Below are 13,594 nucleotides of genomic sequence, written 5' to 3'. Positions count from 1 at the left end.
GCAGTTTGCAATGTTGGTCAAATAGCCTTCTGCTGTGAAAGCAGACGTAGCTGGGTACATTGAGAGACTGAAAAATTCCAGATTCTCTAGCAGTACCTAGAAGTCTGGCTTGTGGGTCTACCAACAATAAAACACTAAACCGAAAAGTATGATCTTGATTACAATATTATTCCTGTTTTAAGTAAAATTCAGAGGAGTGTTAACGCTGGTACAACAGATCTTTCATTAGCTAGCCTTTTTCCCTGCTACACCCAGCGAGCTTCATGAGCTCCATTGCTGCTGACTGCACAAAGTCAATCACAACTCAGCAGAAAAATAAAGACGGCACTTTTGATATTGGTAATTTACTTTCACCCCTTACCTACAGGAAAGGAATCCCATTCAACAGTTAATGCATGGCAGGACGATATAGCCAGTGGGCGCACTAATGGGAGCTAATTGGTCCTCAGAGACCCAGTACAGTGTGCTTAGTGGAGGATTTAGCAAAGTGGAACGCCAGCTTATTCAAAACAACTTATGTAGATAAATTGCCTGTATGAAGTGCTTATACTGTATCACAGAATGCTGTATAGTGATCCGGCCAATGATATTTGTAATATGGCCAATACCAAAGCATCATGTCCAACACATAATCCCCTAAATGGACAAAACTGGTGAGCCAGATCCCATAAAATATGTGTTCTGCACACAAAAAAATCTGGTATCTTTGTGAAGTCTCTAGGAGGTAGTGGAGGAGGAGGACTTTGGACGTAATCAGATCGTTGCCGTCCCCATCCCAGCACACCTCCCTGAACAAACAGAGCCGGATGTGTTAGTTCAGCAAACAGCTGCGCTGTCCTCTGTGGATGAGGCCACCACATGGCTATAGAAGAACACTAACCATTGAGCACCAAAGCTCTGGTGATCCAGCTGCCTCTTGTCTCCCTGTTTGTGCATGTTTGCGTGTGTGTCTGTGTGCGCTCAGGATCAGAGTAGCACTACACAAACATGAGGAAGTGTGCTCACGTGAGACAACGTACTGCACTCCCAAGACAACACTTAAAAGTTGTCAGTGGGATGCTAGTTGACTTTGTTTGAATTCCTCTCCCTATATCCTCAAGCGGATTTCCTCACGTCTAATCTTGCGAGTCTTTAAGTTGGGCTACGTTAAATGACGACAAAAGGGATGACCTTTAAATAGGACACACAGCTAGTATAGACAACTACATTTGTCTTTGCAGACCTATACACAAACAGAGGTGTATATTTAATCTCAACTTCAAGGCCCTATTTAAGCCATTTACTCTGAACTTAAAGACAGCCTCGAATCAAAACTGACCTTCACCTAATATAACTATACATGTAATATAGTTGCCAGATGGGCTTGAGATTTTCCATTTGCATAAAATCATGATTTATCAATAATCCTGCATTTCATAAGAAAGATGCTCTCCAGCATAGGGCTGAACAAAAACTATTGGTTGCTAATTATTATTGCAGTATTGGGCACTATCATTTTTATTGTGTTTTGGGAGTATTCCTGCAGTCTCTTAGGTTATCTCTGGGTGAAATCACAGCATCGGCAAGATCTGTAAGAGGGGTGGACAAATCAGCAGCCTGGGTGGCCGGGACAAGCAGATTTCATGTCCGGGCTTTTAGTCTTTTATTCATAGTTGCCTGGTGGACAAGTTGTTTCAACAACCAGAAAAGGAATAACCCTACCCTTATAGACTTTTGAAAAGCAAAACAAAACAAAAAAAACCTTATGAGCTTCAAGGTGGTGCACTGTACCTCAATGCTGTAAGTGTAGCTAACACTACTTGTTCTGAATCCCACTGGATTTGTTTGGGGTGTACCGTTGACAAAAGATGATGATCTTTCCTGAATGAGTAACACTCAGGTAAGTGGAAATACTGACGAAACTGACCAAAATCAACTGCAGTGCAAAGCTGTCATATAACTCTCCTCCTGCGATTAACTATATCGAGAGATGATTATGAAGATGAAAGCAAGACTCAAATTATTTTATGTGTGTAATGCAAGGACATCTGAAATGTTATGCTGATTTTTGTTAAGGACTCAAACGTGTCTACACTAGAAAATTTGTGTATTAACTCTGTATTAATGCACATAACTAGCTAGTTAGCTCTCCATACATCATTATATTGCATTGACATTAGCTACAACTTTTTAGCCTAGTTATAACCAAAACACCAAAACATGGTACTGGCAGCATGTTAGAGATTTTATTAGCTAATACACTTGTATTTGATTTTGGTTTGTTTTGCCATATTGTAAATCAATATAATGACTTTAATGTCTTGTAAAATCACAGCACAACTTCACTGTAAAAACCTTATAAAGTTTACTGCTCTTCAGCACAGACACACTGAATTTGATTGTTGTTCATCCACAGCAATACTAATGTGGATTTAGCCCTCATTTCTTGATTCATAGTAGCACCTTCTAGACTTCTTACTCTACAAAACCTTTCAAAGGAAAGCCATGAAATTGACAAAAACCCACACAGGACTTGGTGCTTTGTCTCAATATTTTCTTTACCGCATATCCGTCTATGGCCTGAGGCAGGACAGGCCTGGCTTCCCATCTCCACAAGTTTCACACGTATTCAAATAGGCTCAATCAGTATTTAGACTGCCTCTACTCTGACAGGCCAGTATATCACACAATGAAAGCGGAGACTCGCAGGCGTTACAGTCAGACTCACAGCTGCTGGACTCATTTGGGTCAGCAGCAAGCCGTCTGCTCTATTTACAGAAGCTTAAGGCAAACAGACTTTAGATATTTCCTATCCAACCAGTTTAAACATCATGCAAATATGGGCCTTGCGGTCTTCTTGACAATAGTGAACTCCGACAGGACAAAAAGACCACAGGCTTGTTTTAAAAGCACTTCAGCATTCCAGCTGCTTTACCGTCCCGGCTTGTAGCTCAGTGTCTTCACTCAAGGAAAACTTTCAAGAGAGAACTAACCTCAGTGACTCTAGGACTTTGCCTGAAGTATCATAATATTTCATTTTAGCTGTAAGGAAAGTGTTTATAGACGCTTCTAAAGCTAGATTTATAGTCCATTAATTTACATCCACAAGAAGTATTCAAACTGAACTTTTAATGATTTTTGCACAGTAATGCTAAAAGAAAATAAAAGACTATAATTATTTCATGACATATCAATGCACCAGTTGTGCTCATATGAGTAAATGGCACACAAATCAATGATCCAACACAGAGATGACACCTTAACCACCTTTAAAACTGTCTTCATAAAATATTTACACTAAGACCCTAAGACTCCAATTTTTGGGTGTATATGTTCTGAAAGTCAGAAATAAAAAGTAATATTTAAATGCCACTGTGATGAAAAATCATCATCAATCGTCAAATAATTTTATAATTCTCTTTTAATTCTCTTTGAGAAAACACAAAAAAGTTAGCTTGTTAAAGCAGACTGAGGAAACCGTAAAATATAAATATAGTTTAATAGTGTGAAACCAAACAGTCCTGCCTGTCCACACAGGATATTGCATTTCATTTCCTTTGAATTTATTTATAAATAAATCTACAAATAGGTTTTTCAAGAATGGCACTTGAAAATGCCATTTTTCATCCATTTCTGCCATGTAAGACAAGGAAATAAACAGCGTGGGATTAAAATGTATTTTAGTAAATGGTTAATCAATGGGAAGCAGAATCTTTAGACTGTCATGTTATTTGCAATCGAATAAATTTCTCGTTCATGTATGAAGAAGCCACTATGTCTGATGAATCAAACTGTGCTCAGTCGGTTAACTACATTTTAGCTGTCTGCTCAGGTTGTGTGTCACCCAACACACCAAGTGATGTATCACTCATAACCACAAACACAGCACTCACTTGTATTGTTGGTGGTCCTTGGTGCTTCTGGTCTTGGCCATGAAGCGCTCAGCTAGCTTCTCCAGGTTACGGGAATACTCCATCTCGATTTCAGCCTTCTTGCGGAAGAAGTCCTGGAGGTCCTGCAGAAGCTGGACCCTCATCTCTGTCTGCTGCTCCAGACATTTCTGCTGCTCCACCAGTTGAGCTCGAATCTCTGCACAGAGACAAAGAAAAATGTCAGTCAAAACATTCAGATGCGGACAAATCTTAAATTCCTTGGCTAGCTGACCCAGCAAGTAAAAGCTCCAGTATTGTCCAAAAACGTAACTGACTAGGTTAAAAAAGTGGTAGTAGCTAACATGATGTAATAATGTATGATAAGCTAGTTTGGTAGTTAAGTGTATTAATATCAACTAAAAGGAATGAAGGAGTTTATTATTGTTATTCTTAGCAAACAAAGTTTCTGATGTAGAACATTGTGTTTGAGCTCTCAATAAAAAAAATGAAAATCATTGACCACTATTCAGGTGTGATCTGCGGTGCTCTTTCCTCGCATTGCAAGAAATAGTAACTTAGGCTAGAGTTTTTATTTTCTCTCGATATGTTTAACCATGAGGTGACAGCCTGAAGTAAGCAGGAGAGTTATATGATGGCTTGGAGGGAATCGGAATGAGTAGCATACACTATGGTTACGGTTAAGCGCAGTACATTTAACCATATGTAGCAAACGAAAACTGTTGTTTCATTAAAGTCAGTAATATAGTAGGGGTTTTTGTTTTTCTGGTTGTTAAACCTACTTATCCACCAGGCAACTAAAAATTCCCTTCTCCACAGCTAAGCACCACCAGAGCAACCCCATAAACATTACATACAAATTTCACAGTTAAGCTTAGATCATGTTCTCGCATAGAACTCAGACTGGCAGCTTTGACCATCTCTTGTGTGTGTTTGTGTCTTTATGTATTAGTCAAGAGTCACACATTGGCAGAAATGCAACCAGACATCACAACACTTAATAGTAGCTTTTCTAGCTGACCCATGTCCCACTCCCTCATGTAACAGCGCACCTGCCATAAAGAATATAAAGAACAGAGTTCATTAAGGCTGCGGCTCCCAGAAGCCCCACTACTCTACACTGTACTAAACACACTAAATGCAGTTGCTCTTGCATTTCCCCTGAGAGGCCTGCCATGTTTAATGGATTTCCCATAACGTGCCACATCAGACCCTGACATTTCCACTACGGGAGGAAACAGATTAATGAGGTGATCTTAAAGTGCATGTGCTCAAAAAAAGGGGGAAGAAACTTTTTGAATGTCTTCTGTCAAAAACTGAGGCTTTTAACTAAGCTAATTCATGTGAATTAATAAGAATGCGACATTTACTGTCACAGACAACAAGGATTTAAGCCAGGAACTGCAGAACTGAGATCTCTCATAAATCATGATACTGATGGTAGTAAGTACATAAGTACGTCATCAGTAAGATGGAAAGGCTTAATTATTGGACTTAAATGCAGACGTCTACAACGGCCTGCTTGAAATCAAATAATCTGATATACCAGGGTATGCTGTTTACATGACTTCTTGAGTAATCTGGTAACTGTCAAAGTAAGATAATTGTATTATTAGTCTTCATGATAGTGTGTGTATTACTGTGCCAGAGATGTTTGTCTTTGTTAGTCTTTTTAAGATCAAGTGATTAAACTAAAACAAGCTTTATTCCAACCCTTGCACAAATGCAGGCATGGCCTAAAGGAAGCCAGCGGAAGGCTCTGTGTGAAACCAGACACGTGTCAGCTCCCAGTGAAGCTTCTGGGCTAATTACACTGCCACTGAGAAATGCTCTACTTTAATCAACTCTGAAATGTTCCAAATGATTAGCATCCAAAACCTAAACATTTCCATATGTTTATCACAATGAAATGTTGCTTTACATGCTTAAATAACCAGACACTAGTCTAGGGCTGGGCAATACGATGATATGTTATTGATAATTTGATAGAAGAAGAATGTGATCACTTCTCTACAACTCGCCATTATTGACAGGTGTCGGTGACTCACTGTAAAATGTAACGAACTGGATATTAAAAACTATTTTTGTACCAAACTGTTTACTTTTCTTCATGAAATACTTTAATCTCTGAACCTACAGTGACCAGTGTTGGCACTTTTTGTTAGCAGAACCTCAATGATAATTATATTTTGTGATATCATGAAGATGTCTTAAGTATTGTGGTATGATATTTTTGTCACATTGCCCACTTCAACACTAGTCCCACTGAGAGGCAGGGACAAGCAACCAAAAAGCCTTACGTAACTCAAGAAAAGCAGGGAAATTTAGATAAACCTAGTCCCAGAACATTCATATATGTATACGCTTTAAACCTGAACCTTTACCTTTTAGCCTTTAAGCATGAAGGCTACTTGAGCTGCTTTTTGAAATGGAGATGAACTGCCAATTTGAAGTATTATATAAAACAGTGTAGGGACACGGTGGCTTAGTGGTTAGCACCGTCCAGGGTCAGGGGTTCAAATTCCGCCCTGTGTGCGCAGAGCGTGCGTGTCCTCCCTGTGCTTCAGGGGTTTCCTTCAGGTACTCTGGTTTCCTCCCTCAGTCCAAAGACATGCATTGTAGGCTGACTGGCATTTCTAAATTGTGTGTGTGTGTGTGTGTGTATGCGATTGTGCCCTGTGATGGGCTGGCACCCTGTCCAGGGTGTCCCTTGCCATCGATGGATAAAACAGTGTGGATATAATGTTCAACAGTCAATCAAGTCAAATTTCCAAAATCTCATGTGTACATATCAAATGCATATTACAAAAGATAAGCAGCACACTCCCAAAAAAAAAAAAAAAAAAACCTAAACAAACATATCTACCAATACTGCACAGACAAAACGATGCCTTAAACCATTAAACCATTGCTTTGAAGTTGCAGTAATGTAGTCGATTTCTCTATTTAGAAATAGAGAAAACGACTATATTACTGCCACTTCAAAGCAATGGCTTAAGGATTACTCTGCCTCTCTCGTCCTTCATCACCTCTTGGTATCAAGTAGCCCTCAGAGACAAAGAAAATTCCTCGACCCATGAGGTCACCTGTATGGTAAACATCTGTGCGGTGTCATACTGCCTGTGTGTGTGTGCGTATGTGTGTGTGCGTGTGTGTGTGTGCCTTCATGATCAAAGCCCCTGTGATCTACTTCAAACAGAGACAGTTGAGGACACCTGTGCGCCCATCTAGTCCTACACAAACAAGAAGTGTAAGTAGTGTAACTCTGGAGTTAAAAATCTGAGCTACAACACAAGAAAATAGCTCAAAGGAGCAGGATGGAGAAAAATGGAGCAGGTTACGGTGGTGGGAGTCAACGTGGTGAGTGGTTTAACAGTGTACTTTTAACAGAAGGAGTAATGAGAGGTGTCCAGTAAGACCATGTCCGCTCAGTGGACATTATTGTAGCGCCTGATGCTTGAACAAAAAGGCTGTTTGTTCCTGTGAATAGTATCTGATGTATCCCCTTTGAAGGTCACACTAAACAAAGGGAAACTAGCCACCACCCCTTTCATCATGGGAAACAGGTCCTGAGTGGCCACTCGACTATTCCTCTGATGGCAGATGTGCCGGATAATAAAAAAGGGATTTTGTTAAGAAAAGTAAAGCTGCCCTTTATTTGCCCCGGAGCAAAAAGTGTATTATACAGGATGTTTTTTTAATTCAAATTCAATTCTATTTGTATATACACTGTCACAAAGTGGCTTCACAGAAATCCAGATGTAGAGCCAGAGGTGACTGAGGATAGTGAGATTATAAATCATTACTCTTCTACAACTGTGTACTATAAGGTCAAACAGTACTAAGTGTTGAAAGGATGTTTCAACAGGCTGCTGTTATCTTTATGATTATAGCACCAGTTCTCAGGTACAAATCTGAGATTATCCACTGAAGCAAGGATGAGACTTGGCTTAAACTGATTTTAGGAAATGCAATCTTTAGATTACATCAAGAGCTAATATTACCATGAAGATAAACTTTTTGCAAAGTTCCAGGTCTACAGTGCAAATCTCAGTGAAGCACTTCTTTCCCATTCATTAATTGCTGCTGTTTGGCACCAGAAACACACTTTTCACAGGATCTAGCGAGCTCATCTGGGTGTGTGCCAGTTATCTGGGCCATAACATACCAGAATCCGTCATGATAATGGGGCGCATCAGTAGCACCAGAAATAGCAGCAGTAGTCACAAGAGCACACTTAATGTAGAGGGCTGTCCAGCACCAGATCACCATCTACTTTACAACACTGCTGGGAATCACAGCCTACGCTCTCACAAACAAACAAACGAACGAACAAAAAACATCCACACACCAGCCTAATTATAAATGTCAGAATCACTGAAATTTGTTTAAAAATCTGCTCACAAGGTCAAAAGCTTTGGAGTGCTGGGTCAATGTGCTGTGGATGGAAAAATACTTCATGTATATTTAGTGAAGCTTCAGCATTCCATAAAAAAAAAAAAGAATAATAACACATATTACCAGCAAATAGTGGGCACTAACTTTGTGTGTATGAGCATGCATTTATAGAGATAAGGAACAGTAATTAGTTATTACCACAGAACAAAAGAGCTCCAATAACTGCCAGAGAAATAGTTACTTTTTTTTTTTTTTTTTTTTTTTTATTAAAAAATCTTTTTTGTTGTTTGTTTTTTTTATTGTACTCAGAGACAGATACAGTTCTCACTTTAAGATGCTCCTGGATGCGAGATTAACCTGATATTCATATGGGTTAAATTAAACATTCATAAATAAGTAAAAACAGATAATGTAATGCTATCAATAAAGACCGTAAAGGCTTTTTTCATGCATGGGGCTAGGAAACCCATCAGACACCAGCTGAATTCTGACAAACAGCTAAACAGCTGGTTTAAACCAAAATCATGTTTTTCCTGTAATATATACTACATGCCTATAACATACTTTGATGTCCCAGCTTTACAAAACCATAAATATATTTCATCACGACGATGTAGAAATGTTTTTATTTACCTTCTAATCTTGCCTTGGCTCTCTAGAAAGGTCATGTTATGTAGATAAGGAGCCAGTTTAACAAACCTGTAGCTTATGAATAAAGACAGGTATAAAGATAGACATTATTATTTTTATATTTTGTAAAATTAAAGGCAAAATAAATCTATAAATAGTTTCAGAGAGTGAAATCAGTGTGCTGCTGACTTTCATTACAGTCAGAATGTAAATTTTAAATGTTTTCCTTTTCCCCCAAAAAGAGTTTAAAATGTTATAATTTTACTTCTGGTTGATATAAATATATACAAGTAAAACATATTTCAGTTCAGGATTTCAAGTAAAACATATTTCAGTTAATTTTTTTAAACCTTTAGTTTTATATTATATTATATATATATATATATATAAACAGAACGTGTAAAGTACCAAAATTTCACCCTGTGAGGGGTTTTCCCAGGATACCGTACACACAATATGTTAAACAACATTTGCTTTTACTTTCCATTGGGTCATTTTATCTTCTAACTGAAGTTACTGAGAGAGAGAGAGAGAGAGAGAGAGAGAGAGAGTCACCATTTGAGGGAATTCCCATCAGGACTTTGGCATGTGATACCCGAGTAACATGACACGCTCATAGTCACATTTCAGTCAGTAAGATCCAAACTGGCCCCAAGTCACATTAGAGTCAACTACAGGTCAATATTTACAAACTAGCCACTCAGAAACAGCAAGAATACATTCCTATTGAAACTACCCATTTTAAAGCTTTTTATTAATAGTTTAATTTTTATTGTGTAATGACAAATACAACTATGAAACGAGCAATACTGAAGATACATTGTGGTGTGGCATGGTTCAATTATAAAAACAAAGAAAAACATAATTGACAGTGTTTTGACTAAGCTTCCTGCTAATGGCTTCATAACTCTTAGAACTCTCTTTGGGATTTCACTTTCTTAATCCCAAAGAAGAGACAGTCATAGCCCTTTCTGAGTTTTAGCTCATATATGGAAACTGTTATCTACTCATTTTACAGAGAGGACAACAGATTAACAGTCCTCGCAGCACACTGGATCTATGAATAATATAAAACAATACTGCAAGATGCTCTGAACATAACAAATTTCTCAGAGTTTACAGACTTAACCATGAAATAACCATGAGGTGTAGCCCTGAGATTAAACATGTGGTTTAACTCTTCTTTTATGACTGATTCTGATTAGTGTTTGGGTCAGATTTGTTAACACAATGTAAAAGTCACATTTTTCTTTTTGTATGTACATCAATGCTCAGACATTTGACCTGTGAAAAATAAGAGCTAGTTTATCAACAGATAGCTAGTGGACTAGCTAACATAGCTAATGCTAGTGACTGCTATAAATGTATATTTTCAAAACTTTGGATTCAGTGAAAATAAACTGTCAAGAATTTAATACTGAAAAACTACTTCTGGTTGCCTGTGACAAAAACAAGCTAGTTTATTAGCAGTTATCAAGCTGACCATTTAGCTAATGCTAGTGACTACTGCCAATGCATATTTTGAAAAATTTGGATTCAGTTAAAATAAATTGCTGAGAAGATTAAGATGGAATTCAAAACATTAATACCGAAATACAACTTGTGTCTAGCTGTGATAAAATTGAGCTAGTCTACTAGCAGTTAGCCAGCTGACTAGCTAAGCTAGCTAATGCTAGTGTTTGCTGTTAATGTATATTTTTAAAGCTTTGGATTCAGTTAAAATAAACTGCAGAGAATATTACACTGAATTTCAAGACTTTGATACTGAAATACCACTTGTGTCTAGCTGGGAGAATGAGAGCTAGTTTTCTAGCAGTTAGCTATAACTGTTATAATGCTAGTCATATTAGGACATTAGGGACATGACATTTGGGACATATTCATATCTAAATTCATAGATCCTGGTCTTTTAAACAAGGGTAAAGTTGTAGGAATGTTTCTAAGCCATTTTAGTAGTTTCTGAGCATATTAAACTTAGTAAATTACACGGACTGTTTTTAATGATTTAAAATTATACGTTCTACTTTACTCTAGACTTCCTTTCCAAACACAGGGAGTCTGATAAAAAGATTTGTTTGTTTGAGTGCTAGCCTACTTCAGACGCAGCAGGAGGGTAGGGACAGTATTGCTATTAGCCCATTACCATTTCCTGAGACATTTGCGGACACACACACACACACACACACACATACAGAAAGAATGAAAAAAAAATTTCAGACTACTTATGTTTATTTAGGCCTCAAATCAAATTGGGTTTGTGGGTTACTGACCTCTGCTGCATTTCCCATCATTTTCAGTCTAGTGCTGGATTAGCGAGCAAAAATCACCAATAAATTAGAATGTATTTTGCAGTTAAATATGGATTATTTTTGCCATTATTACCTCATCTGAGCTTAACAGACATATGGGCCAAGTGTTAAGTGATTATACAAAGCAGATGCGTGAGGGATCAATCACTGTGTATAACGATGGTGACCCATCAAATAAAGCCAAATAAAGGAGCATAGCATTGCAGCAGGAGCACGAGACATGGGAGAAACAAGCAGAAAGAAAAGGTGTTTGTTCAGCTGTGGTGTGATATCCTGCGTGTCTGTTTATGCTGGACAGGGCTGTGAACTCCTCAGCCAAGAGAAAGGTGGAGAGCGCAGAATGCATGGAGCAAAAAATATGGGATGGTGGCTGAAATTACAGCCAGATTAAACATGTGGTATACAGTAGCGCTGCATATCCGCTTTCATCAATAGACTGTAGACCTCTAGGGCTAAACAGCGAAAACGTCCACGCTTGGTTCTGAATTATTTTTCCATCTGCTGTGTTGCTAAATTGGGACTAGGAAGTACCTAAGGACGACTAGAGTGATGACAGGAAGTGAGGGAGTGGGTCAGCGATGGCGTCTTGTGCATGTGAGAAATATGCTGCAGTTGTTGTCCTCGATCTCCATCCTGTTGACTGAGAACTTGGAATTGTATAAAAATTCCTTCAACGAGCCAGAACAAATCTCACTATTTGAATACTTTTCAAACTTTCATACTATTTCTGTTGTTGCATGCATCCACTTTCAAATGTTTAGGATCTAATCTTCTACTTTTAGTTGCCTATCAAAATGTACGCTTCTTAAACTTTTCAGAGGTAAAATAGGTCTGAATGAATGCCTTTTAGGCATACTTTATTATAACAGGTTTATATTAATGCGCTTGTTCTAATATGTTCTAATACAACACATGTCTTTGGACTGGGGGAAGAAACCCAGAGTGCGCAGAGGAAACCCCTGAAGCACGGGGAGAACATGCAAGGGCGGAAGCAGGATTCGAGTCCTCAACCCCAGAGGTGCAAGGCAAACATGGTAACCACTAAGCTGCCGTGTCCCCCTGTACGACAGACACTCAAAAATAAATAAATAAATAAATACAATATAATAAATACATACAAATAAATACATACAACAATAATAATACATTTAAAACATATAAAAACATATGTAGGTGTTGATGTGGTTGATGTAGTTTCCTGTGAGACGCTTATTTACCATTTTTTGAAGGAGTCTCCAGTATAAGCGCTTAGTGTCAGAGTGTCAGAGTTAGGACTGTTCTTTTAAGTTTTCTGATATGGAAAAGTGTTTAGAATAGATGGCTTTGTGGTTTCTGTACCATGACAAGCTGCATTTTTTTATGTCTCATTAACTTTAAGATAGAGAAAAAGAGAAGCCGGTGAAGGAATGACTGTCTATAGCTGTTATAATGTAAGTGATTACAGGAACTAATTTGTTTCACGGACATTTCACAACATTAAATGTAGCTATAAATAGTTAAAAAGTATGTGATGTTTTATGTTGGCAATTTTGTGTGATATAAGAGGAAGAAAACACTTCAGGATGTACGGGGTGGTGTGACGTGGGCTGAGGTACCATCATTGATTATTTTCCTATAACAGCACACCCTGTTGTGTTTTATTTCTTACATATAATGCACTAGACATGTTCTAGCATGTGATATTGCATGCTATGTAGTGAGCATATGTAGTGAGGAAGCTGTATAGGAACGTGTATAGGAAGCTATTTATCCACCCCTTCAACCATGTGTTGCAGGATGTTGATGTTTATCAAGAACAAAGAAGCATTACTGTAGATTAATCAGTCTAATTTATCCAAAACATTATTGTATATGATAAATTATGTTACTGCCTTTTTGTGATTTTATCCGCTCAAGAAAAAGTCATGCATTCTGTCTTACTAACGGGAATTTCAATACTAAATCTTTTTAAAGAATTAAAATTGTAATGCAATTTTTAAGCGAAACTGACAGCTATACCTATTCACTGAAAGTGAATATCTATCTTTAAGGCATTAAGCCACCCCATCACAGTTCTGCTGCACTGAGCATGTTTTTCTATCTATGCTAAGCCAGGTTTGTAGGCATTCCATAGCAAACCGTGTCCAGGAGGAAATACCACTGGAACCGGTGCTGTACATGCTCAAACTGCACAGTGAATAAGAGCCTGTTGGATCCAGACTTTACCTGAGCTCACAGTGTCAGCCTGACTCCTATCTCAGACCTAACGTTTGTAGCTGAAATCCAGTGGTAGGTTGAGGATCTAGAAATAGATCTAGATCTGCTTTGGAAATAATAAAATAGTAAACAGTGCATCATGTTAACTTCTGACAAATGTGAGCTCCTTTAATAGCAGAAAGTTACAGTGCC

General features: G+C 38.1%; 1 protein-coding gene across 4 annotated transcripts in view; it reads right to left on the bottom strand.

Moving 5' to 3' along the window:
* The window catches only part of srgap1a (SLIT-ROBO Rho GTPase activating protein 1a), a 94,236-nt gene that overhangs the window by 58,756 nt on the left and 21,886 nt on the right, over positions 1-13,594 (bottom strand). For all 4 annotated transcript variants that reach the window (XR_008301947.1, XM_053235094.1, XM_026927122.3 and 1 more), the window contains exon 2: positions 3,873-4,068. Coding sequence is in view for 3 of the 4 variants with exons in the window: in XM_053235094.1 (XP_053091069.1) it covers positions 3,873-4,068 (196 nt within the window). In the remaining variant the exon portion in view is untranslated. The remainder of the gene's footprint in view (positions 1-3,872; positions 4,069-13,594) is intronic.

This window comes from Pangasianodon hypophthalmus, chromosome 6, assembly GCF_027358585.1.
Source record: "Pangasianodon hypophthalmus isolate fPanHyp1 chromosome 6, fPanHyp1.pri, whole genome shotgun sequence".
NCBI classification, from domain to species: domain Eukaryota; kingdom Metazoa; phylum Chordata; class Actinopteri; order Siluriformes; family Pangasiidae; genus Pangasianodon; species Pangasianodon hypophthalmus.
This window is presented reverse-complemented; position numbering and strand designations above follow the sequence as displayed.